The sequence below is a fragment of the Primulina tabacum genome, chromosome 13 (assembly GCF_025594145.1).
Source record: "Primulina tabacum isolate GXHZ01 chromosome 13, ASM2559414v2, whole genome shotgun sequence".
Classification (NCBI taxonomy): Eukaryota; Viridiplantae; Streptophyta; class Magnoliopsida; order Lamiales; family Gesneriaceae; genus Primulina; species Primulina tabacum.
In genome coordinates, this window is record NC_134562.1 from 38,139,505 (window position 1) to 38,163,878 (window position 24,374).

General features: G+C 35.1%; 4 protein-coding genes across 7 annotated transcripts; 2 read left to right on the forward strand and 2 right to left on the reverse strand.

Annotated features, from left to right (window-relative positions):
• The first annotated feature begins 4,691 nt into the window (after positions 1–4,691).
• LOC142522117 (glutathione S-transferase T3-like) lies at positions 4,692–5,702 on the forward strand. The gene has a single exon (XM_075625269.1). It carries the CDS (start codon positions 4,692–4,694, stop codon positions 5,700–5,702), a length of 1,011 nt encoding a protein of 336 aa, XP_075481384.1.
• Positions 5,703–6,479: 777 nt separating this feature from the next.
• On the forward strand, positions 6,480–10,779 carry LOC142522237 (protein DA1-related 1-like). 4 transcript variants are annotated; one of them, XM_075625462.1, is made up of 13 exons: positions 6,480–6,705; positions 6,935–7,087; positions 7,562–7,719; positions 7,833–7,920; positions 8,171–8,411; positions 8,811–8,931; positions 9,045–9,128; positions 9,251–9,370; positions 9,598–9,810; positions 9,907–9,969; positions 10,055–10,170; positions 10,255–10,313; positions 10,406–10,779. In XM_075625462.1, the coding sequence occupies exons 3-13, from the start codon at positions 7,609–7,611 to the stop codon at positions 10,753–10,755; spliced, it is 1,566 nt and encodes a 521-aa protein (XP_075481577.1). In that variant the 5' UTR covers positions 6,480–6,705; positions 6,935–7,087; positions 7,562–7,608; the 3' UTR covers positions 10,756–10,779. The 4 variants fall into 4 exon arrangements, with proteins under 4 accessions (XP_075481577.1, XP_075481574.1, XP_075481578.1 ...); XM_075625459.1 differs by lacking the exon at positions 6,480–6,705 and having other exon boundaries at positions 6,721–7,087; XM_075625463.1 differs by lacking the exon at positions 6,480–6,705 and having other exon boundaries at positions 6,721–7,087; positions 7,635–7,719.
• Positions 10,780–13,138: 2,359 nt separating this feature from the next.
• Positions 13,139–14,878, reverse strand: LOC142523376 (GDSL esterase/lipase At1g54790). Its single transcript, XM_075627156.1, has 5 exons — positions 14,624–14,878; positions 14,322–14,522; positions 14,076–14,242; positions 13,627–13,897; positions 13,139–13,547 (listed from the first exon to the last, which is right to left on the reverse strand). Exons 1-5 carry the CDS (start codon positions 14,853–14,855, stop codon positions 13,279–13,281), a joined length of 1,140 nt encoding a protein of 379 aa, XP_075483271.1. The 5' UTR covers positions 14,856–14,878; the 3' UTR covers positions 13,139–13,278.
• Positions 14,879–18,100: 3,222 nt separating this feature from the next.
• On the reverse strand, positions 18,101–19,493 carry LOC142522814 (calcium uniporter protein 3, mitochondrial-like). Its single transcript, XM_075626361.1, has 2 exons — positions 18,808–19,493; positions 18,101–18,636 (listed from the first exon to the last, which is right to left on the reverse strand). Exons 1-2 carry the CDS (start codon positions 19,378–19,380, stop codon positions 18,217–18,219), a joined length of 993 nt encoding a protein of 330 aa, XP_075482476.1. The 5' UTR covers positions 19,381–19,493; the 3' UTR covers positions 18,101–18,216.
• Positions 19,494–24,374: the final 4,881 nt, after the last annotated feature.

A 24,374-nucleotide genomic window follows, 5' to 3' on the forward strand; every position in this document is an offset into this window, starting at 1 on the left:
GCAATAAGTCAATCGATTTTTTTATCCTCGCTAATTGATCATACACGGCTATAATATTTTATCATAAACAAATAGCATTATAAATTTCATAATCAAATGATTGAATTCTTGTTAGGATAATATATTTTAGTGAAATATTTTTTCATGAATAGGCTTGTCATAGAGGCGAGAGACCGATGAGATCTCTGTCATTTATACTGCTATGAGTAATTAATATAGTGTTCACTCATGAGTTGAACATTGTAATAAAATCAAGAGTATGTCTCTTGTGAGACGATCTCACGAATCTTTATATGTGAGACGAGCCAACCATACCGATATTCACAATAAAAAGTAATATTCTTAGCATAAAAAGTAATGTTTTTTCATGGATGACACAAATAAGAGATCCATCTAACAAAATATGATCTGTAAGATCATCTCACACAAATTTTTTGCCTAAAATCAAAATAAGTCGACGATTATGTAACAAAATCAAAATAAGTCGACGATTGCTTGTAATTGCATATAAATTGAAGTAGAAAACAGCTTAGAAAATGTACCTTCCACCTAATGATGATGTAAAACATTAACCGACAAAAATTCGAGTTATGGGACGATGTTTAAGCAACATACCTTATGTTTTACTTAGTAATTAAGCCTATGACTTCAGTGCTCCACCAACCACTCTATTCATCTTTCTTTATTATTTCTGTCTCGTCTATCATTGGTCCGAACCGTAGAAATATTACATACCTTTGAGAAATTAGACAACAAATTTGAAATTGCATATCTAATTTTTAATAACAAATTGTAATTTTTTTTTACATACCTTTGAGAAATTAGACAACAAATTTGAAATTGCATATCTAATTTTTAATAACAAATTGAAATTTTTTTTTAAAAAAAATCCCGACGTATCAGATACGAATTCTTGCAAGATAACTCGTTCACCTGGACGAAATCTTTTATTGATTTTTTAGTTCGTCTAATTTGGATAATAAAAAATGACCAAAATAATATTCAGTTTAATTGATTCAAAGACTGCATCTCTTCAAAAATTATTGATGTACCCATCAAGAAGTATTATTTCGAGGAAATATTTTTTTCACCGAAACAACATTTAAATTGGACACAAAAGCCAAGAAAAGCAACGCAATCGCATTGCCTAAATTTCAAAACGGTGGGCTGTTTATTGGGAACCAAACAGTAATGTCCTTCTCGATTCGGGGTCACTTTCTGTTCTGATGGCTTACATTTAATCGACTGACCAACATTCTCATGGTATGACCCCACTTTTTTCAACCTTTTTTTCTCCTCCTCATTTACCAATTGTATCCTTTTACCACTAAATTTCGCGACATTCAATAACTTTGAAAATTATGAATTTGTCATCGTTATTATGATCTCAACGTGATAGTGCAGCTTGTACATGATCATGCTCTGCAATAATTTTGATTAAATATTACATATGCCACTGATGATACCTCGGGATGTCCCGGGTCATGGATAGTACCCGGAACGTCCCGGGCCATGGAGACTGTCCATGGAAAAGTGCTCGGGTCAGAAGCATGGATTGTTCCCGGGTCAATAAGACAATAAACTGGACCAACATCCGAGTCCTATGATTGCCCAGGATGAGGATAGTACGACTTGAAGAATTCATGGAGGGGCCAGTCAGTTGAGAGGCCGGGCCATAGGAGCACCCGGGACATTATCTCCCCGGGACGTTGTATGCCCTGGCTCTCGTAAGAAATCCCGAGAAGCATTTTACCCAGGCTACCTCGATATGAGTGAAGCATTTAATGGCGCCGACTTGATAGAGTATACACAGCCCTATGACAATAACATAAATGGTTGACAAAATCGAGTAGACTGGATGTGACTAGTATGAAATTTGACATGTCAGAACAATAGGGTATAATCAGCCGCCCTACTACAATTAATGCTCAACACAAAAAACGAAGTCATCATTGCATCTTCTACTATAAATATCAGGTACTTTACTTGCATTTATTCTCTATTCAGATATTAATTCACACATTGAATGCTCTCATTTATTGTTCATTTACTCTCCACATCAATCACACAACCATCACTTGGCTACATTGGTCTTTTCTGCTTGAGTTTCTCACTGACTTAAGCATCGGAGTGGTCACGCTGGACACCCCTCCGGCGCTCATTCACGTGGTTACTTTCTTGTTCGCAGATCTCTCAAATCCCAGGAAGGAAAGAAGTTCAGTCCAGACGTCTAACTCATATTTCCTTTAACATCTTGGTAGCAAATCCAGCATAGTACCGGACCCGCTCGTCCATTTCGCCCGGGTTGCATCAGCCACTTTTTGGGTTGATATATATAGGATTGAGCATTCAATATATCATCAAAATTTATAACTGATGATAATGATGTCATTCAAATCAAGTCATCCAACAGTTTAAACAACTTCGATGGACAGAATTATTGTTACTTACAATCCCATTTGTTTAAAATTTGTTTTGAATGCAGTAGTGTTGACGAATTGTGAATAATGCAATTATACTTTGCGTTTATTTCAAAATATGACAAAAACAATACATTTTTTTTATTATTTTAAAAAATTTTTACAAAAAAATATATATAATACAATGCACGAGTGTCATTAAGAATGTTAAAAAAATAAAAAGGATAACATGGGAACAAACAAAAACAAGAGCACAAGTGAGAGAAAGAAAGAAGAAAGAAGGCATCTACCGTAAAGAAATATGGGCTTTGGCAACTTTGGGGAATGGGGCCATCGAGACAATGACGTGAAATAAGTGATAGGTGGAAGATTTGATCCCCAAACTGCGGTGGTCCTTGAGGGTGGCCCGGCCGGCAGGGGTGGACGCGGCCACATGGGAGCGGTGGTCCAAGTGCTACCGATAAATTTTTGGTCCACAGACTGGGACAAAACACTATGGTCATCGAGATAGGTATGTCAAACCATCGCAATATAAATATTACGTTAAATACTTCGATGATATAGAAACTCAGGTTTGTAATGATAAATCTTTATTTGCATGGCATTTAATGAAATAAATAAATTAATCCTGACTCAGTTGTACAACCATAAGGATTTTTCTGCCCCATCAGCCATCACATTTCACCATAATCCGGGTTTGAATTATGATCCATAAAATTTGGGGCAGCTATGTTTGGACCGAGGCCAAGTCCAATTTCTTGTCCATTTTGGGAGAGAGAGTCGGGTCCTTTTCGAGCCCATATTCATATATACTGGTTGTTTAGAAGCCTGCCTTTAGAAATAATTACTTGCTTTCATGCTGGTCTTAATTAATTAATTAATTTTCAAAGAATGATTTAATTATAATTAATAATATAGATGAAAAGTAATTGTCGTCATTCATGCATGCGGCATTGCCCCACCGGTCAATAATTAAATTATTATTTTTTCCCATCACTCATCTTTTGCCGACTATCTAATCTAACTACAAAATGGTTTTATTAAATTAAATTGTATGTGGGATTTATTATATATTTTATTTAACTATACTCATAATGCACATATAATATATATTTGGTTAATTGAACAATTGCTTTAAGTTAGAAAAATGGCTGAAAGGCCTCTTACTAGTCATAATTTATCTTGGAATTATGTTTTAAAGTTGAAGACATGAATTTTTTTATTTTTTTGCAATTCGACTTATATTTTAATGAAGACCATATATGATTTTAATCGGGGAATATGAATATAATTATGGCATATTTCAACATTTTATTTTAAAATATTTTGACATCACGATACTACGATCATATTCTTCTCCAGTTTGGTAACTTTATTGCATTGGAAAATACTATAACATGACCATCTTATGAACTTCTCTTGTTCAAGGGATTATTTCCTAACAAAAAAACTTTTTTATGTTAATATTTATTCTATTATGTTTATAATAACTGAAGAATTATGTTCGTTCACTCAAAAAATTAATCAGTATAAATTTCATCAGAGCCTTTACTTTAAATGGAATGTTTGATTATTTACCTCCAAAATAAAATTAAACATCATCAATTAATTCCCTAAATTCTATATTGTTATATAATATTTGAATAAAATATAGGCAAAAACTTGTGTGAGACGGTCACGGGTCGTATTCTGTGAGTCAGATATCTTATTCGGATCATCCATGAAAAAATATTAGTTTTTATGCTAAAAATATTATTTTTTATTGTAAATATTGGTAGGGTTGACCCGTCTCACAGATAAAAATTCGTGAGACCGTATCACAAGAGACCTACTATAAAATATATTGTATTTTAGAATTCTAACAAAATGTTACATGACCTTAGCACCCACATTGGTTGGTTAATGGGTATTAATAACACCCATTAATTTTCGCCCACCAATGTGGGCGCAATAATTAATAATCTTGGCTGACATGGCAGCCAAGAAATTCATCAGAATGAACGGCGTTATTTCGAAATTTGCAACGGTTTTTCGTAAACCGTCGCAAAGTGAAAAGCGTCTGTTTTTTTAAAAAAAAAAGATCGCTATTTGCGACGGTTTTTTAACATCCGTCGCTATGTGCGACGGAACTGTCGCTAATTATCACCAACGGCTATTTTCAAACGGCAAAATTATGCACCAACGGCTATATTCGAAATTACTCACTATATATACTAATCAATTTCTACAAATTCATCCCACAACATTTATCTTTTCATATTTTTAAGCCAAATGGGTGACAATAGTCAGAACTCACAAAATCGACCACGATTTGTTTCTTCTACACGATATCCACCACAATTTCCAAATTGGCCGTTTGTTTCAAATTTCCAAGGTTATGAAAATCCTTCGAATCATCCAAATTACACCTCACGAGCTCCGTATCCATCGCCTACACCTGAATATTGGCAAAGTATAGGCAACCCAGATTTCATGCCGCCTTATTTTTATGGATTATATAATCCACAATCCACCAATATGCCATTCGAAAACGAGCCGCCAACTCCTACGTTTGTCCCAGAGACTCAGTTGTCCGACCGTGAAACACGAGTTGATCTCGAAAATGTGCAAAATGCTGATGTAGATGTTGAGGGTACGAAGAAGCGAATAATATGGAAAAAGGAGGAAGACGAGCTACTAGCGAGATCGTATGTCACAATGAGTGATGACCCAGTCATCGGCAATGATCAGAAGGGGAATGATTTCTGGAGACGTGTTGCGGACTACTACAATGACAATCGTCCCGCTGGTTCATCTCGGAGAGCTTTAAACGTGATTCGATCTCATTGGCACAATACCGTCCAAAAAAAGGTAAATCGCTTCAACGCAAATTATAATAGTGTTTACAATACTTATCGAAGCGGCCATAGTGATGAAGACATATTGCGGTTTGCATATGAAAAATATCGTGATGAAAATAATGAAGTTGCATTTAATCTGGAGCATGTGTGGAGAATCATGAAAACAAGTCCACTGTTCACTCCACAGTCCGATGATCACTTGGTTGGTACAAAGAAAGCGAGAATCTCAGAGTCGGGGGCTAGCAACACCTCATCGAACAAAGATGCGAGTATTGATTTAGATATAGATGAAGAAGAGATTCGTCCAATTGGTCAAAAAGCCGCAAAAAGAAAAGGTAAAAACAAAGCAAAATCATCGATGGAGGATTTGACAACTAGATACGACAGTTTGTTCGAAAGTTTTACTCAGTATACAGACATAAAGAAGAACGAATCTGAATGAAAACAAAAAGAACTTGCAATAGAGGAGATGAAAGCAAAAGCGCGGCTTTGAACAAATTTGAAGCTAAAAAGAGCAAATATTTGCTTAAGGAATACGAAATCCTTTCGAAAGACACTTCACAAATGACGCCGGAGCAGCTTATAGTTCATGAACATCTGTGTGACCAAATTAGAGAGAAATGGAATATGTAATTTTCGATTGATGTAATTCTCTTTTCAATTATCGTAATTCGTTTTCTTTGTATTTTGTGTTTTTTTTTAAAGAGATTGTGTTGAATAATATTTTAAATAAAAGAGTCCAACTTTTTTTTCATTTCTTAATAATATTTTAATGAATATTGGAATTAAGTTATTTTTAAAATAATAATACTATTTATTTTTAGTAATATTTGTTGTAAAATTTAAAAATATTAGAAAGATATTGAAATATTAAAAATAAAAAAAAATGAGTAAGTGGACAGTGGGACCCATAAATAATGAAAGTTGAAATTAAATGAATGTGAGTGTGTGTTAATAATGGGGAAGTGTTAATGTAATGAATATGTGGCTCGTGGATCCCATCATTTTTGATGAGATGGAGAGTTATTAACATGGATTAATTTCGACGGATGCGGAAAAAATGAGGGAGAAAATAATATCAAATTAAATTAAAAGATATAATTATTTGGATTTAACTCGTGTTGTCTCAACAATATCTTGGAAATATTTCTTAATGCAATCTTAAAATTCCGTGCTTTCAGAACCTAAATCTTTGCTTTAAAGAATTAATTACTTGGTTAGATTTCGTTTCACTCATTCATCCATTCAAGAAAAAAAGGAGATGTGAATGTGGGCAAGATCCAACGCTTTGTCTAATGAAAAGGTTAACAGTTATGGGTCTTGGCATTTAGCGTACTAATGGTGGGAGACAAGGGTCTACAAGCAAAAGACCCCACGTCAGACAAATAGCGCAAAATCTTGAAACTGAATCCCCATTTGGATTATCTCCTAATTTTTTACAGAAGGTATTTGTAATCATTGCATCATATGCCTCTTTAACAGTGGTCAGAAATAAAGTGTGCATCTTTTGGCTTGTGTTTGCGTAGAATAGAAGTAGGACTTTTCCACTTTTGTTTTTCTTTTAAACCCGGAAGAACTTTTTTGTTCTTGGTTTAGTCAACTGAGCAATGAGCACAGAGTGATTGGATCTGTTTCTGTATCCCTTTATTGTTCTTATGTGGGTTGATTTGTTAGGTGTGTAGAGAGATATGTGGGAAATGGAATGTCTTTGGTGTCACCACTCTAGTTATTAGTGGCGACTATGGTTTCAGTCGGTGAATGGATTCTTTATCTGATATTGGGTTGATCAGATTCCTTGAAATTCTACAGATTCTTCAATTGTTTGAGGTAAAATCTTCTGGCACGATTTAATTTCATTTACTTTATTCTGTTGTTTTCCCTATTTTTGTTCTTGGTATTGTGGACAAAAAACTTCCCTTACCCTACTATCTAAAAGAACCTTCCAGTATTGAAGAATAAATCTTCATAATTGGATGATCGAAGTAGCTATGTTCAAAAGAGACAAGAACCTTCCCTTAACTTATAGTCTAGTGTTTCTGTATCATTGAACAGCCATGAAATTTGGTGGATGATTAACTTTCTTGATGGATGAGATTAAGATTGATTAGTTTTATTTGAATTGGGATTCCTGCTGCAGAATCATTGGTTTATTAAGATCACTTGTTGCTTTCTAATATCTTTGAATTTGAACCTTGGTTTTTGAGTTATTGACTGAAAATCGTCATATTAATTTCCCTTATTTTGGAAAAAACATAATTAAATTTGTCTCTTTTTTTTTTTCTTTGTTTTCGCCATTCATAGTCCGGTGGATATAAGTGCCATCCCAGAGTTTGTTAGGAATTTGCATTATGGGGTGGCTAACCAAGATTTTCAGAGGTTCCAGCCACAATATACCGAGAGGGCAACATCAAGGGAAATATGGAGATGATACAATTTGGGAAGGACCTCCTACTTCAACGGTGATTTTTTCTGCTAGTTTATGAGCTTTACTGTTTTGATCTCTTCTGCGTTGTACGAGATATTTTCAGTATCTGATGATGTCGAGTGTTATTTCTAATCTTATTATATATAGGAAAGTTGGTCAGATTTTGACAAGGAAGAAATTGATCGAGCAATTGCCCTTTCTATGGCTGAGGATGAAAAAGGGAAAAAAGTAATAGGTAAGTCAAGATCAAGAAGCTATTAAATGTTTAACTATGAATATACTACCTGTTGGGGATGATTTTTAGTACGTTGTGATCACCATCTTTTGTTTGGTGGTGTCTGTACGTAATACTCAATCTTTTTTATTAGCTCTAGGATGTATAACATTCTAACGTTTTTTGGTACGAAGAGTGTTGCTCAAGCTCTGGAAGGTTTTTGATGCTTGCAATTTTAGTAACTCGCTATTTTTAATGTTCTGCTTAATAGATAGCGAGTCTCATTTGGAAGAAGATGAACAGCTTGCTAGGGCTCTTCAAGAAAGTTTGAATGCAGAATCGCCTCCTCAATCACCTCCACTTGCATCACCTCCTCGATCATCTCCACCTCAACCACCTCCTCAGCTACTTCCACCTCGATCACCTCCTCGGCTACTTCCACCTCGATCACCACGATATGATTACGGAAGTTTCTTTCCACCTAATCCATTCCACTATCTTCCAGGATACAGGTAACCACTCTCCTTGTGGTCCAATTTTCATGCCTCTCTATAAGATTTGTATTTACTCAATCAGATTATATATCCATTAGTCAAACCAAGGGCAAATCCACAAAATCAGAGGGGTGCGAGGGTGGATGGGGTGAAGTAGGGAATGGACGAGATTTGTTTCTGTGGGTAAGGGAGTCAAACCCCCAGCTTAGAAACATCGTACATAAAAGTTACTTAGAAAATTATTTTTGGCCGCCTTCTATTGGTGCCCTAAGTCAAATTATAGTAGATCGATAAATGAAGGAAGAAAAATGCAAGTAACTAAACAAGTGCAAGAAAATTGCATTTCCATGCTGCAATTTCCTTCCTGTAAAATAGTTGATTCCAATGACATCTGGAACTGACAGTTTGTGTTGGTAGAATCTGTGCTGGTTGTAACAGTGAAATTGGCCATGGAAGATATTTGAGTTGCATGGGGGCTGTTTGGCATCCTGATTGTTTTAGTTGCCATGCTTGTAATCAGCCAATATCCGATTACGAGGTGTTGAACTAATTCTTAATTGTGTCTTCTGATATTGGTTTTGAGATCATAACTAGATGGTCCTATTGATGTTGCTTTTATATCTTTGAACTCTGAAGTAAAATCTGTTTCAGTTTTCAATGTTTAGCAATCATCCTTACCATAAATCCTGCTACAAGGACCTGCATCACCCCAAGTGTGATGTTTGCAAAAAATTTGTGAGTCTCTTAACCTTTAGTTTGATGAGAGTTCAATATACATATTAACAATTTTTCAATCACGCTAAGATCATTGTGAATCGCCTTCGTGTATCATATAAATTATTTCATTTCTGGTACAGATCCCAACAAACATGGCTGGTCTTATTGAGTATAGAGCTCATCCTTTCTGGCATCAGAAGTATTGCCCTTCACATGAGAATGATGGAACGCCTCGCTGTTGCAGCTGCGAAAAAATGGAGGTAAGGTGTCTATAAAATTGTATTTACATTTAAAAAAAAGAATTGAGGTAATGTGCAACACATTACTGTGAGAACATGAAAGAAGAAGAAAGATCGATGGGAAGCGATCTTCATAATCTCAACATAATATAGGCTATGATATTTGTGAATTCGACATGAAATTGGCTACGATCATGCTCATTCTTGATATACTCGATGTCTCGATCGATGCAAAACTCTCTATGCAGCCAGGAGATGCCAGATATTTGATTCTTGACGATGGAAGGAAGCTCTGTCTGGAGTGTTTGGACTCTTCGATGATGGATACCCATGAGTGCCAACCACTTTACCTTGAAATACAAGAATTTTATGAAGGTTTAAATATGAAGGTGGAGCAGCAAATTCCTTTACTCTTGGTTGAGAGACAGGCACTAAATGAAGCCATGGAAGGAGAGAAAAATGTAGGTTTTTTGCTTTATGGATACTGAAGAATTGATGCAGCTTAACACTTCTTACGAAGATTTGCTGAGTTTCTTTAAAATTTGTTGTGCGGCCAGGGTCATCACCACATGCCTGAGACAAGAGGTCTTTGCTTGTCGGAAGAACAAACCATTAGCACAGTACGAACATCTTTGAAGATGATTCATCCTAAGTATGACTAATTAATGAGATTAAATTTATGATGATAGTTTACTATAATTTCAGATTTTGAGGCAACCGAGAATAGGTGGCCATCAAATAATAGACATGTTCACCGAGCCTTATAGGCTTGTTCGTCGCTGTGAAGTGACAGCAATTCTCATCTTATATGGCCTTCCTCGGTAAGATATATCTCCTTAGTTTCCACATGCCTATTCTTGGTTGTTTTGAATTCAAGGAATAGTTAAAAGATTCCGTTAATCCAGGTTATTGACCGGATCAATTATTGCCCACGAGATGATGCACGCATGGCTGCGACTTAAAGGTGTTTTGTTTTCTTCTTGATTCCACCATTTCTCTGGCATTCAGCTTGAATCACCGGGTCAAACTTAAAACTTGAACTAATTTTCCGCTTAGGCTATCCAAATCTAAGCCCGGATGTGGAAGAAGGTATCTGCCAAGTGCTAGCCCATATGTGGTTGGATTCAGAAATTGTTGCTGGTTCTGGTAGTAATATGGCTTCCATTTCATCTTCATCAGCCGCTTCCTCCTCTTCCTCCTCTCCATCGTCATCATCTAGCTCTTCGAAGAAGGGTAAACGATCCGAATTTGAGAAAAAACTTGGTGAATTTTTCAAGCACCAGATTGAATCAGACACTTCAGCTGCATATGGAGATGGTTTCAGGCAAGGCAACAAGTCTGTGCTAGAGTTTGATCTAAAGAGGACTCTCGATCATATTAAGCTCACAGGAAGTTTTCCATGTTAGTTTGCTGGGGGTTTTAGTATTAGCTTCATAGGATCAAATATTAAAATTTAAAAAAGTGAAGAAAGTTGCGACTAATGAATGATAAAAATAAGTTGGGCCAATAACAGACCTCACACTTTTGTATCAAAATTACATGTTTACAGGAACGCAGAAAAAATTGTTCATGATCTGATGAAAAAAAATTGTTTATGATGAATAAATATATGCTTGTTTTTCACGATATTTGTTTATTTAAATTTAAAGTTTCCGCTGAGAATGAAAAGGTATTGTCTTTGCTAGTTTCATTGCACACAATATATTTTGTTCTATCACAGAAAATTGATAATAAATGGTGGAAGTATGTTATCTGAATCGTGCATATGGCGCGTCCCAAGATGATGCTTCGCTACGAGACACGTTCTATAAGTTGTTTGATCTCAGCTCTTATATCTCTTCCATCAATGGCAGAAACCTGTTTCCGCTTGATTTTTGGTCTATATGACAAACTGGAAATTAGATTTTCCAGTTCTCACTCAAATAAATATTGAGTTGAGCGAGGTTGTTCATCATTCAATTTGAAGTTCAGGAAAAAGAATAATTTTTCGCAATATACCGGCGCGAAATTCAAAAACTTGAGTCTCGAGCAATCTTAACCAATCCAAGAACAAGCAAAGTCAGAAGAAAAGAAATCGCCTGCCCAAAATTGTCTTTTGATGAGTCACAACTGATGGCGTTTATACCTCAATTGATAACATTGTCCTCTAAATTCCAGCCAAGAATCCAAAACCAATAGAAAAAATGAGAACCAAACACATTTTAACTACCAAATTCTGATAATCTCCCATAGAAACCACTGTCTCTAATAATTCCTTCTGCCCACTTTTCAAGACTCCTCTTTTTCCTTCAAACCAACCGAAATTAACTTCTGGGCTCAAGCCCTTTTGCTGCTCGCTCAATGAAAGAAATTCGCAATCCATCAAACAATCTACTTTTTTCCCCAGTGTTCACCAGGGACTAGCAGCAAGCTCCATTTCTTTAGCCGTCAACTTTAACTGCCTTGTTTTAGCAGACTCTGCATTGACTTCGGAATTTGATGTTGTGAGTGGCACTCCAACAGAGCTGTTGGTCCTAGCGTTCTTGCTGTGTTAAGAAATTGGATTAGAAGAGACTGGTGTTGGATTTGGAATCCACAAAAGGTTACCACATTAACATTGTCAACTGTAAGACAAATAATCGTTGTTTTGATTTGTGTTACTCAAGTGGAAGCATCGGTTTAAAAGTTAAATACTCGAGTGACGTGATTTAGAACTGTGTAGTTAATTTATCCACAGGCCAGACAACATGAAAAAATGGAATCTTATCCGACTTTGATCAATGAATTATTGAATTTATCCACATCGATACAAATTGTTTCGAGGACCAAATTTATTGTTTTAAATATCTAGTGGTAAAATGTAAATTCTTTCATATGAGGGATGATTTCCATTGGTTGTCTGAAAAGCTACGCAGGTTACACTCCCTGAGGACTGAACTGGATTTAGTAACTCCACCCTGATTGTAAAAGAATGTCGTGAATATTTCGTTGGATTTGGTCGAGGCAAACTGTAAAGTTAGGATCATAGAGTTGTTAGTTGGAGTGACAATGGAAAGGAACAAAAATGAAGCCTATTAATAGAGCAAATAATGATTTGGAACGCTGGTATTCGAGTACACTGACCAAGTATTGGAACGCTGGTATCCAGTTGTTGAGAAAGGCAATAACAAAGGCATTGTTGTGCTTTGTTGCTAGTCAACTGTTAATGGTGTCCCTGAATTTATCCAGGCTTTTGGTGATTCTATTCTTGATCCCACAGTATCGAGTTCCAGTTGTCATATAATTTTCAATTTCAATCTAAGGAGTAATTTTTCCTAACTTGGTTTTTCTTTTTTCTTATCATGTATTCAAGTTTTAATCCATTTCTTTGTACTCTTCGTAGTTCGAACATTCCCTTTTTGTTTTTAAGAAATTGGCTCCAAATATTTGACAGAACCTGCTCATTCTTCTAATATTGTGGCAGTTTCTGATGACAATTCTGGAAAAAATTTATCAGTCCTAGTAGTAGAGGAAAAGTAGAATGAAGCATTATTTGGTGGCGCCAAAGTCAGTTGCCACAGGTGATGGGATTCCCAAATGCCGGAGACTGCAATGCGTGCTCTTTCTATTTATGTGTACGATCACAAACTTCAATAGTTTTGTTGATCAGTAGAACCAAACGAAAGCCCGTATATAAAATTTTATGCTGTGAAGTTTGAACTTCTGTAGTTCTGTTTCCAGCTTCTTCATTCTTCTTTGGAATATAACATTTTAGCGTTGTTTGTTGATAATATGCCAGTAACGATTGCCATTCATCATAATTTTCTAAACAATAGAAAATCATCAGCAAGCTTTAATTAGATGATAAATTTGTAGTACTACAAAGTAAGACCAGTTCCTAAATCAAATCCAATAACTGAATATTATATTGAATGTATGAACAGACATAAGTATAAAATAATGACGAGTCCTTAAAATTTTAGTTTTAGAAGAAAAGGCATCTTATCAGCAAATGAGGGATCCGAGTATTTTCCCGTCAGAATCTGTGACGCCACATACTGATTTGCGGCCTCAGTGTAATGAATACCATCCCAGTTCACATATTCTGTACTGTCACTGCAACCTTTGGCTGTTACAGAACTTCCATTCAAGAGTTTAGTTTGACCACAGGAGATGCGACTGTCGTAATTCAACGGAGGACCTCCATATCCACAGCATGCCATTAATGGCTGCTCAAAGCCTGTAAATTGATATGCAAATCAATTTTTTTTCATAAATGTGTTTTTACATAATAAGAGAGATTATTTGTGAATGCTAACCGTAACGGGAATAGTTTGCTATAAGATTGGATTTGATTGTGAAAATATCGACAAATGTGACATTTGAATCGGGATATTGGGATTGTAACTTTTTACAGAGAGCATGAAGTTGCAGGTTGAGAAGTCTGGAAGCTTGGTTGTGAGAGCTGACACACCCTAGCTCATCCAGCCTAGATGTATCAGTGCCAAATTTTGCAATATTTTGAGGCAAGCAACCTAGGGGACCTGTATTATGGATCCAAAAATTTCTCGCCCCTTGTTCGTATAATTTCTGTAGGGACAGAAAAATAGAATGGATATGAAAATATTCAAGTTTTTCTCCAGTCTAGAAGATCATTTGTATGGAAAACATGATTTTGTAAAAGATGAGTATATCTTCTGGTTTTCAGGCGATTAGGTAGATGACATATTAGGTAGATGACATTATATGTAAACTTTCTATTACTAACCTCAATGCCATCTTCAAATTGCGCTAAAATCGTGGGAATTGAAGCAATAATTTGATCCAATGTCTTAGAATAGAAGGCACCAGCTAAATCATTCTGGCCTATGTCAAACATGTAGAGTGCTTTCTGAAATGAATCTTGCGCTGGAATGTATTTGTCAAATTTCCTTGCTGCAAGAATTGGTTATGTCAACGCTTATCTCCTGATCTAAGCTGAAAAAGCTACATGTAAGAACACGGATGCATGTACGTTTAGCCTGTAGATCTTGAACTTTTGCCTTGAATCTGAAAAACTGAGCCACTTGAATTCCAAATGAAAATGGGCTAACGGATGATGCAGTGGCCGGAAGTACAGTCGAGCCTGCTGCTGCAAAGTTACATCCGGTTCTGAAACTGGGCGCGCCAATTGCTTCCAAATATGAATTTAGAAATGGCAAGTCCATGGCATCCACTGTTACATTGTATAAAAACATACATACATACAAGCTATGTTTATCAGGAAAAAAATGAGAGAAAAGTAGGTAAAAATGTGCATTATTTGCTTTTCAATACTCAGAAAATCGATGATCAGACGGCCATCGCAGAACCTCCCAGATGGTTTTTTGAAGTAAGTCTGGCCATTTGGCGGATCAAGTCTCTCACCAAGGCCAGCAACAAGTCCTCCAGTGTCGGAATTGGAGTCTCCAAAATTGAAAACTGCTGGATAGTTGAAATCTATGGATTTGGCTGAAGGAAGGCATATTAGCAACAGAAAGATGAGACTTTGGCAGATGTTTGAAGCCATGTTTCATGTCTGAAACAAAAGGCAGATCTCATGTCCTTTTAACAAGACGTTTGTTGGCTTTTTTAGTGTGCACGCAAAGTTACCCTTTCTAATTTGCAAAAGTCACAAAGCACAATTATTTGACCTCATTATCCACGCTTCTTTAGTCAAATTTTCACTACGTACCAAGGTATGTTAGCTAACGAAAGATCATTCAACATGTTAAGGCTAATCTAATATGATCAAATCTTTTCTTTAATTATTGATTTTTCGGTGGATTTAAACTTCTGAGGTTAGTGTAGTGTCTATGTTTAACTTTTTTGAAGTTGTGATTTTTCGATGGATTTAAACTTCTATGTTTACCGTTTCTTTAAAAATTCTTGACAATTCTATTTTTCCAAAATATGTAATTATTGTGACCGCAGCAGAACAGCAAAATAGGTTTATGACGCGGTGACGAGGAGAGTCGTAGAGGCGACACATCAAATAGCTTCATCTGAGTTTTAACAATCCTTCGTTTGATCGAGACTGTTGATTAGTCATGTTTGATTTTCTTTTGTATGCATGCATTGTGGTATTCCTTACATGAGGCTAGCTATGAAAGAGGTTTATGGGTTGGTTATTGTGGATGAACTTTGAGGTTAATTAAACAAAAGAATCTCTCTTTTCCAATGAAACTTGGGGCTTTGTGTTCCAAATTTGAACCTTAATGTTTTTATTATTTTGCTGTCTGATTTTCATTCTACAGAAAATCAAGGAAAGCAAGGGCAATTAAGAAGAAGCAAATGGGCGGTGATGATGATGATGGTGAAGAAGATATGAACAAATATTTGGGTCCGAGTAAGGGGAAATCCTTTAAAAAGGCAAAAAAGTAGGTGAACATTGGAGGATCACTTGTTCGGTCCCATTAAGTTTTGATGACCCCAATTTTGGTGCAGGCAAAGTTTAGGACTTGTGAAAAATACTGAAGAGAAGAATGGTCAGCAAGAAATTCATATTTGGACTAAACTCAAATCTCTTGATTTTGGTAATGGTTACGTGCAACTACAATTGTATATAAATTAATCGAAATGTTTATTATTCCATAGAAGATTCAAATAATTTTTATAAATAACTAAAAGAGAGGGCAACCCAATTCAATCTCAATTCAACCTAATCGTTGTATCCATATCCATGTGCTTCTGCTTACCTGACACTCTTTTTCATTTTTCCAAACCATCCACCTCTAAACTAATATTGTCCTGCCAGAAAGATTATTGGTATGAATTTATTGAATTTCTCTTCATATTTTTGTTGACCTTCGATTCTAAAATAAGTATCAGAAAACAGATGAACTTCGATTCATTTTGCCGACATATCATTTTTCTGTGTTGACTGATTAATATGATCTTTACTTTACTCATCTTCGTCGATTTGTCTTTACTTTAGCTCGATTTGTTTATACCCCTGGGAGTCGTGTGTATTTAGGTCAATACAAACTCTTATTTCGTTTGATTTAGAATACAGGGAAAAAAAATTATAGCAATTTATTTATAGGTTATGCACGCTTATAGCTACAGATGGATGTTGGCCTTTTTTTTTCTTTAATGTGTAGGTTCATTTCAATTAATCATCCCGAAGAAGTTAAAGAATTTAAGTGTCTACATATATATATATACACACATCGGTTTTGATATATTGTTCATCTACTAAGCACTCATCCATATGAATAAATGAGATGATACTCATCTTTTAGATGCGACAATGAATTTCACGCGGCAAAACGCAGCCTGATTCAATTTGAATTGGTACTGAAGTATTGATCAGGCCCAACCCAAAATTGTTGGACGAAGTGTTTCCTATACAAAGCCCATTTTATTATTTGTATTTACAATTAATGAGACTTTCTTTCTTTTGTAATATTTCTGGGCCAGTTTCTTGCATTTCGTGGGCCTTAATATGGGCCGAATTTAACAATCTAAGCTCTCGGTTTCCGATATACTTTTCGAACAAAATCATGAGTTAAAAATAGTACTTTTTCCAAAATTAAATTAATATTCATCACTTAGAGAAACTCCAATACCTAATACCATAACATAATGAAAAAAAATTATATTTTCAGTCCTGTAATTTTCATTAGTTTCACTTTTAGTTCTATTAATAATGAATTTGAATTTTTAGTCCTGTAACTTGCACATTTTTTTCTTATTTTTTGTTCTGTTATGATGAATTTTTATTTTCAGTTGTGTATTGTATGTTATTTTAAAAAAAAAAATATTTTTTTACCCTTGTCTTGTTTTCCAGTAAAAAAAGATAAAAAATGAAAAAAAAAACATACGAGTTAAAGAACCAAAAATGGAAAAAAAAAAAAAAACCAAGTAGCATGGCTAAAAATGAAAATTCAATGTACCATGACAAAAAATTAAAAAATATGCATGGCACAAGACTAATAATACAAATTCACTATTAACATAAATAAAATAAAAAATACAAATTACAATACCAAAAATATAATTTTTGCTACTAAAATATTCTTTAATTGAATTATATATTTATTTTTATTTCTATAATGTGGACTGATGGATATATATTGTCCGAATTTAACAATATGTGTGTGTGTGTGTGTGTGTATAACTTTATAATAATATGTTAATAATGAAGATAAGGAAAAGACATATGGAATACATAAAAATTATTGGCTGTCTGAAGTATCTTGAATTTATCCTTTTATCCACGATGCGTAACCAAATAATATTTAAATATGAGGTCAACGAATTTGTGCCATCATATTTTCAGTTTGATCCTCTATTAACTATACTTTCATGTACTAAATAATAATAATAATAAAAAGAATTCGACATGATATTTGGATCATATATATTATAGTTTAGTTCAAAATGCTGCCTTTAATCGAACATTTATTTTAATTTTCCATTTTTCTTATATAACTGACTCTTTCAAATTTCTTAAAATAAGAAGTGGCATTCTTATCGTGGAAATAGCTAGAATATGTAATATATATTTGAGAGCGACGATAAAGTCATAAATTTAATCAGATCTTAAATATTTTTATAGATAATAATAGAAACTTGAAAATCGAAGGGATTGTGAAAGCTTTACACACAAACACACCCCTACCATAAAATATACTAGCTACTTACACTAATAGTTTATATACAATTAAAATATTTATTAAATGATGGTAAAATAAAAAAAAAACGAGAGAATTATATTTTAGTCCTATAATTTTGTCATTTTACAATTTTAGACATTTATGTTATCAAATTTTAATTTTATAAAGAATGGCCAAATTTTTTCAAGTACTTTTATGTCCTCACAATGCATCACCCCTAGAATGAATAAACCCTTTACAAAAATGATCACTCGAGGACGTGCCAATGAGTTAATAAGAAAAGAACCCTTTCTTCAGCTCATTGTACCTCTCCACATCAAAATTCTGAACCCGCATCAACCGTTTCTGTTTCGTTCTAAACCGGCTCTGGAAGAACCCTTCGAACGAAGGCTCTTTGGACGTTCTGAGGAAGAACGCATAGCAACCGATGGCGTCAACGGATGCTACATAGAAACAGATAGGTTCCATTACATCCCATGTAAGATCCCAGAATGTTAACCTCATGAAAACCGCTGTTTGGATAATTAGATAACCTAATCCGCACCACAGCTCGTTACGAACCCGTGATTCTGCATTCTTGTCTATGGTTGCCTTCTGTTTCTCCATTTTTTGGAGTTCTTTTGTTCTTGAATCAGGACAGCACTTGTCAGCTGAGGGCAGATGGACTAGGCCCTGGATTGCTTTTACAAGCTGTAATTTCAGATACCAGGCAGTCGTTTCAAATTTTAGTCGCATCTTTCTAAAATGTTCTATTATTTAATCTGATGCATCTTGGACAGTTTTTTTAAGGGATATAACGCAAATTAGTCTAAAACAATAAACTAGATCTATATAATGAAATAAGAAAAGCATGATCCCAACCTGTTCAGGCCTGAGGAATACTGTGTTCCCAATAATAATAACACTCCCTGATTCATCAAGCTTTTTTGCAAACTCCAACCCTTGATCAACATTCAAACATTCATTTACACAGATCTGCAAGAACTCCATGTGAGAAACACGACCTTTCTCAATCTTCCTCAGCCTCGATTTCACCATTTCAAGCTGTGAAATTCGAAGAATCTTCCTTACATCAGCCGCTGTGCCTGTAAGTCTCCCCTGGGGCGACACTTGCGTCGACCGCCGCCATAACCCATCATAGCGGACCCTTTGTCCTGGAATGTCCATCTCTCGAATATTGTCCAGCATCTTTTCTCCTTGGTGATGAAACCGGTGTTCTGGGTCGGTCGCCACCCTGAGGTGGTGGAGGTATCGCTTAGATATACCATCATCTCCGGGGTCGAGAGAGGCCTTCTGGGCTTTCTCTGGCATCTGCTTACGATTAAACGACGCCTTTTCCGTGCATGATGGGAAAACACAGCAGCTTGTTAAAACACGGCTGCTGGTTCTTGATACGTTTAACTGACCTTGAACTAATTTTCTGCTGAACGCCATTGATGAACACTGAATTATTTATTTATTTTATTCAGAAAATGATTAACAATCCCACGAGATTTTACAGATTTGTTGAGAGAGAGATAGTTAGGTTGATATATATGTGATGGTGAATTTCGTCTCCATTAATTGCTTCAACAATGGAGAGCCACCTCTGTATATATAAAGTTATTTTTTTTTATCCGGTGAATTACGCGGCGGCCCGGTTGATTTTAATGCATGTATTCAATGCATCATTGTCAGCGGATTACATATATATTATATTATAATATGCGAATGTCTGCCACCAAAAAAAATTAATATATAGTTTATAAAAGTGGTTATCTATTATCGACATTCTATATTATCCGATGAAAATAGTACCAAAAATTTTAATTTGTTAAGATAAAATATATAATTTTTTTATGAACTAAAAAGTAATTCTATACACCTGTAAAAGAAAAGATTTATTAAATCACTTTAACAATTTTGTCCAACAAAGTGGATATTGGCAAGAAAATTTGAAACTAGTATTTACACGTTTCATCCCATAATTTGGGACTCGTGGATCCTGCCTGCCTGTATTAGGTGGTGACTCGTGGGTTGTAGTTGTACATGTCCAAATTGTATATTGTTATTGGAAACTAATCATAGGGGAATTGATGAATAGCCACAGGTGTTAATTATGCAAAGTTTTGATAGATTAAAAATAAATTAGTGAATGAATATGACGTGTTTGGATAATTTTGTATTTAAAAAAATAGAACCCGGAACGAGGACCCGAAACCGATAAGAATTGACGAGGATTTTGTTTATATCACTGCATTTTGACTGGATGCCGCTTCAAGAATCGGGATCGGATGAGGAAAATCGTAAACGTTTTTTTTTTTTTTATTAAAAAAAGAAACAAATATGATGTGGTATGGTGAGCCAAAATATGATAATTGCGCTGGCCGAACTTCCCTTGGTTCACTATTGTCCAGGCAGAACGTCCTTCTAGTCGGTATTCTCCCGAGCTGAATTCATTTGCACACCTACAAATGTTAGGGGCCACCGGAGAGGGTTTCAACGTAATCTATTCGATGTTTAAGTCAATTTGAAGGAAAAAACTTAAGTACGGATATATAGTGTTGTGTAAGTAAGTAATGAATCAATATAACAACGAGTAATACATGATATTTATAGAGGTAGGAAGATGTATGACAAAAATTCTAGAATGGTAAATTACCTTAAATACGAGATTTAGTCTGATATTATCTCATCTTTAGTAAGATATGATTTGAATGATATATTTCTATTATTTCAGTATTATTTCTTTATTATAGAAGATTTATTCAAAATTTTTATATAATTGAAACTTTATTCACCTCCATGTTCTGTATGAGTTCGGGTAGGTGCATTATTGGGTCGGCTGATTGGCCATAACGTGCTTGACTGCTCGGGTTCTACCGTGTACGATCATTTCAGAGAAGAGAATAATGAATCGAACTCCTAGTAATTTATTGGGCCTCTGCTTTCGCCACTTATAAAATTTTGTTTCGTCTAACAATGCATGCCTAAGATATCGTAGTAATTAATTCAAGATATTGTGTCTTAACAAGTTATATTAGATTTCTATATTCTATAGCAATCAACAGGTCAAAATAATCAGACCAAATTCACTGAAGTGGTTGTTTTGGTCGAGGAGATTTAACGTTATTTATAGAGGGAAAATTATAACAAACATATCCTTATTGCTAGCTTTAAATAGGCTCAGCTTATGGATTTTTATTTTTATTTTTATTTTTATTTTTTAAAAAAACAAACAATAAAGTGATTTTTTGGGCTAGAGTACACCAAACCAGCATATGCTATTTTGCTGATTTATTTGGGCTATAAAGGCCCAAGCCCACTAGAGGCCTATGCATCTGTAATAAATCATGGGCCAGTGCAGGTCTGCTCGATTGGGACCAAATATTTCATGTTTTCCCTCTAATAAAGATTTAAATAAATAGATTGTAGACTCTTTTTTTTTTATTATGAAATCCAATAATTAAATTTGTTTTTAGTTATATGTATGGATAAAATTCAAATGAATTTTAAATATATTTTATATTAAATTAGCAATTTCAACATTAATTGTGACGAATTTCAAACCCAAGAAGATTGACATTTTGAAATTATTCGAATAATTTTTTTTTTCTTCGAATCAAATCCAACTTTAATGTTAATTGTTGTAAGGCTTAGTTTAAAAGTTGGTAAAAGATATGTAGAAACTAGAAATAGGACAGGATGATGATTTAACATACATCTTCTGTTTTTTTTTTTTTATTTAAAAAATATGATATTTACAATCTCAGGTCAAAGGGGCATTCCAGCCTATGCGTAGAAATAGTGTCCCATAATAGTTATCAAGACACGTGACAACAATTCATTTTTGCAAAAATATTCTTATAAAATTAGAAACATAATATCTTTTCATCTGAACAAATTTATTATAAAAATTTATTTTAATAAATTTATAATCTGCTCATCAATATTATATCTTATTCATTTATTAAAATCCATGTATTATCTCTACAAACTAGATGGTCTCATACATATATATTAATGAGATTAGTGGACTTGATCTACCCGTAATGAATAATAATACTTTTGACATAAAAAACAATATTTTTTCATGCATCAGATCCAAAATCTATTTTATAAAATTAACTAGTGTGAGATAATTTTATAAGAGTTTGTTTATATTTAAAGTATAATGGAATCATCTAATAATATAATTTGGGTTCCCCACTAATCCGACTAGTCATTAATGATGGACATGAAATATTAAATAAAACCAGGACACGTGATTCTCAAATCCAAAAAAGATTTGCTCAATGTTCTGATCAATTGAACTTGGTTAATCCGTCGTGTTTACCTTACCAGCAAATACTGCTCCAGTCCAATTTCATAACATAATTCAACGTAAATCCAGGTCCTGTCTGGAAACAAAATCGTTAGAGAATCAAAGCAAAGATTATGTTATTTTTTTTCTTTATATTTCAGAGTTCTTAACTTATGCAGATGAATTTTGTTGGTCTCACGTGCGGAATTTGAGGATAATAAAAGTCGAAGATAAAGAATAAACTGGACACCGAAATTTACGTGGAAAACCCCTAAAAATTATTAGGGTAAAAACCACGGGCAAGATGAAATTAATTCCACTATAATATTTTGTGGTGTACAACTCACTCACTGTGTTTCCAAAGAGAACACACACTCTCTTAATACAGGAGAACAAAACATCTCACAAATATATAGAACTAAGCACTCAAATGCTTATAAGATGAGAAAAAACTCGAAGAAGGGATGATATCAGAATGAAGAGGGGAGCTCTATTTATAAAGCCTCTTGACCGTGTGAATATGCGTTAAAAATGCGTATTCAAACTTTCCACGAAATATCCGCCAGTGGAAATTTTCTCCAACCCATCCCCACGTTTTTTTCTCCTTCAAGGAATAGTCAAATTAATGCACCTCATTAATTGCATGTCTTCTACCGACATTTCTCCCACTTGGAGATTTGATTGAGAATTAAACACATCTCCACACATCCTTTCAATCTTGTCATTCCCTGCTGCTTACGTTTCCGCTAGGCCACTTGAGGATCTGCACCACTCAAACTTATCAGTGTTCACTGGCTTGGTCAGAAAATCAGCTATGTTATCCTTCGTATGGATCTTCTGCATATCCACGCTTCCTTCTTCTACTACTTCTCGCACAAAATGAAATTGTACTCCAATTTGTTTCGTCCTGGAATGAAAGGCTGGATTCCTTGCGATGTGCAAGGCACTCTGACTGTCACAAAACAAAGAAACATTTTCTTGTTTGTGCCCGATCTCCTCCAATAACCTTTTGATCCATATTGCCTCATTGCAACCTTGAGTATGTATTTTGCCGCTGTCGTAGATAACGCCACAACTGTCTGCAGTTTTGAAACCCAGCTTACTGCTCCTCCTGCAAGTGTAAACACATAACCAGTAGTAGATTTTATTTTATCAGGATCACCTGCATAATCTGAATCGACATAGTCTCTGAGTTTAAAATCCGATCCTCCATAACATAATGCAGCATTCGAGGTACCCTTAATGTATCTAAGGATCCTCTTAACAGTGCTCCAATGCTCTCGTCCAGGATTCGCCATATACCGATTAACTGCTCCCACTGCTTGAGCAATGTCCGATCTTGTACATATCATGGCGAACATCAAACTTCCCACTGCTGATGCATATGGTACTCGAGACATCTCCATCCTCTCTGCTTCACTGCTAGGACACATCTCGGAGGATAACTTGAAGTTAACAGGAAGAGGGGTCGAAATAGCGGTTTTGACTGCTTCTGCCCAAAATGACTTTTCTAGATCTGCAGTCCTCAAAATAGCTCTTGTTCTGTTCAACAAGGTCCAGTTCATCCGCTCCGCCACTCCATTCTGTTGAGGTGTGTAAGCCGCCGTGAACTGTCTCTTGATGCCCTCATGTTGACAAAATGCATCAAACTCGTCACTGGTATATTCTCCTCCATTGTCAGTCCTCATACACTTGATTTTCTTTTTAGAATCAAGTTCAACCCGCGCTTTGAAATCTTTGAAGACTTGAAAAACATCTGATTTCTTCTTGATTGAATACACCCAACATCTCCTAGAGAAATCATCAATGAACGAGACAAAGTATCTTGCTCCTCTTAGGGATACAACCGGTGCTTGCCAAACATCCGAATGAATCAGCTCCAATATGCTTTTGCTCCTGGACAGTAGAAGTGTCCAAACTTTAATCTGTGTTGTTTACTAGTAACACAGTGTTCACAAAATGGTAGTGACACTTTTGTAAGTCCCGACAGCAGCTTCCGTTCTTAGAGAATTTTCAACCCTCGTTCTGACATATGCTCGAGCTTTCTATGCCATAACACTGTTAATTCTTCTCCTGAACCAATTGATGCAACAACTAGTTTTGCCTCTTTGTGTATTTCCCCCAATAGTACATACAGATTTGCAGC

Excerpts from the sequence above, each read along its gene's own strand:
- LOC142522814 (XM_075626361.1), bottom strand. The coding sequence starts at position 19,380 with ATGGCGTTCAGCAGAAAATTAGTTCAAGGTCAGTTAAACGTATCAAGA. Across the intron at positions 18,637-18,807 it reads TATTCCTCAGGCCTGAACAG|CTTGTAAAAGCAATCCAGGG; the intron begins GTTGGGATCATG and ends CTGAAATTACAG.
- LOC142522237 (XM_075625462.1), top strand. The coding sequence starts at position 7,609 with ATGGGGTGGCTAACCAAGATTTTCAGAGGTTCCAGCCACAATATACCG. Across the intron at positions 7,921-8,170 it reads AAAAGGGAAAAAAGTAATAG|ATAGCGAGTCTCATTTGGAA; the intron begins GTAAGTCAAGAT and ends TCTGCTTAATAG. Across the intron at positions 9,970-10,054 it reads AAGAACAAACCATTAGCACA|ATTTTGAGGCAACCGAGAAT; the intron begins GTACGAACATCT and ends CTATAATTTCAG.
- LOC142523376 (XM_075627156.1), bottom strand. The coding sequence starts at position 14,855 with ATGGCTTCAAACATCTGCCAAAGTCTCATCTTTCTGTTGCTAATATGC. Across the intron at positions 14,523-14,623 it reads TCTGATCATCGATTTTCTGA|TGGATGCCATGGACTTGCCA; the intron begins GTATTGAAAAGC and ends ACAATGTAACAG. Across the intron at positions 13,898-14,075 it reads AATTTGAAGATGGCATTGAG|AAATTATACGAACAAGGGGC; the intron begins GTTAGTAATAGA and ends CTGTCCCTACAG.
- LOC142522117 (XM_075625269.1), top strand. The coding sequence starts at position 4,692 with ATGGGTGACAATAGTCAGAACTCACAAAATCGACCACGATTTGTTTCT.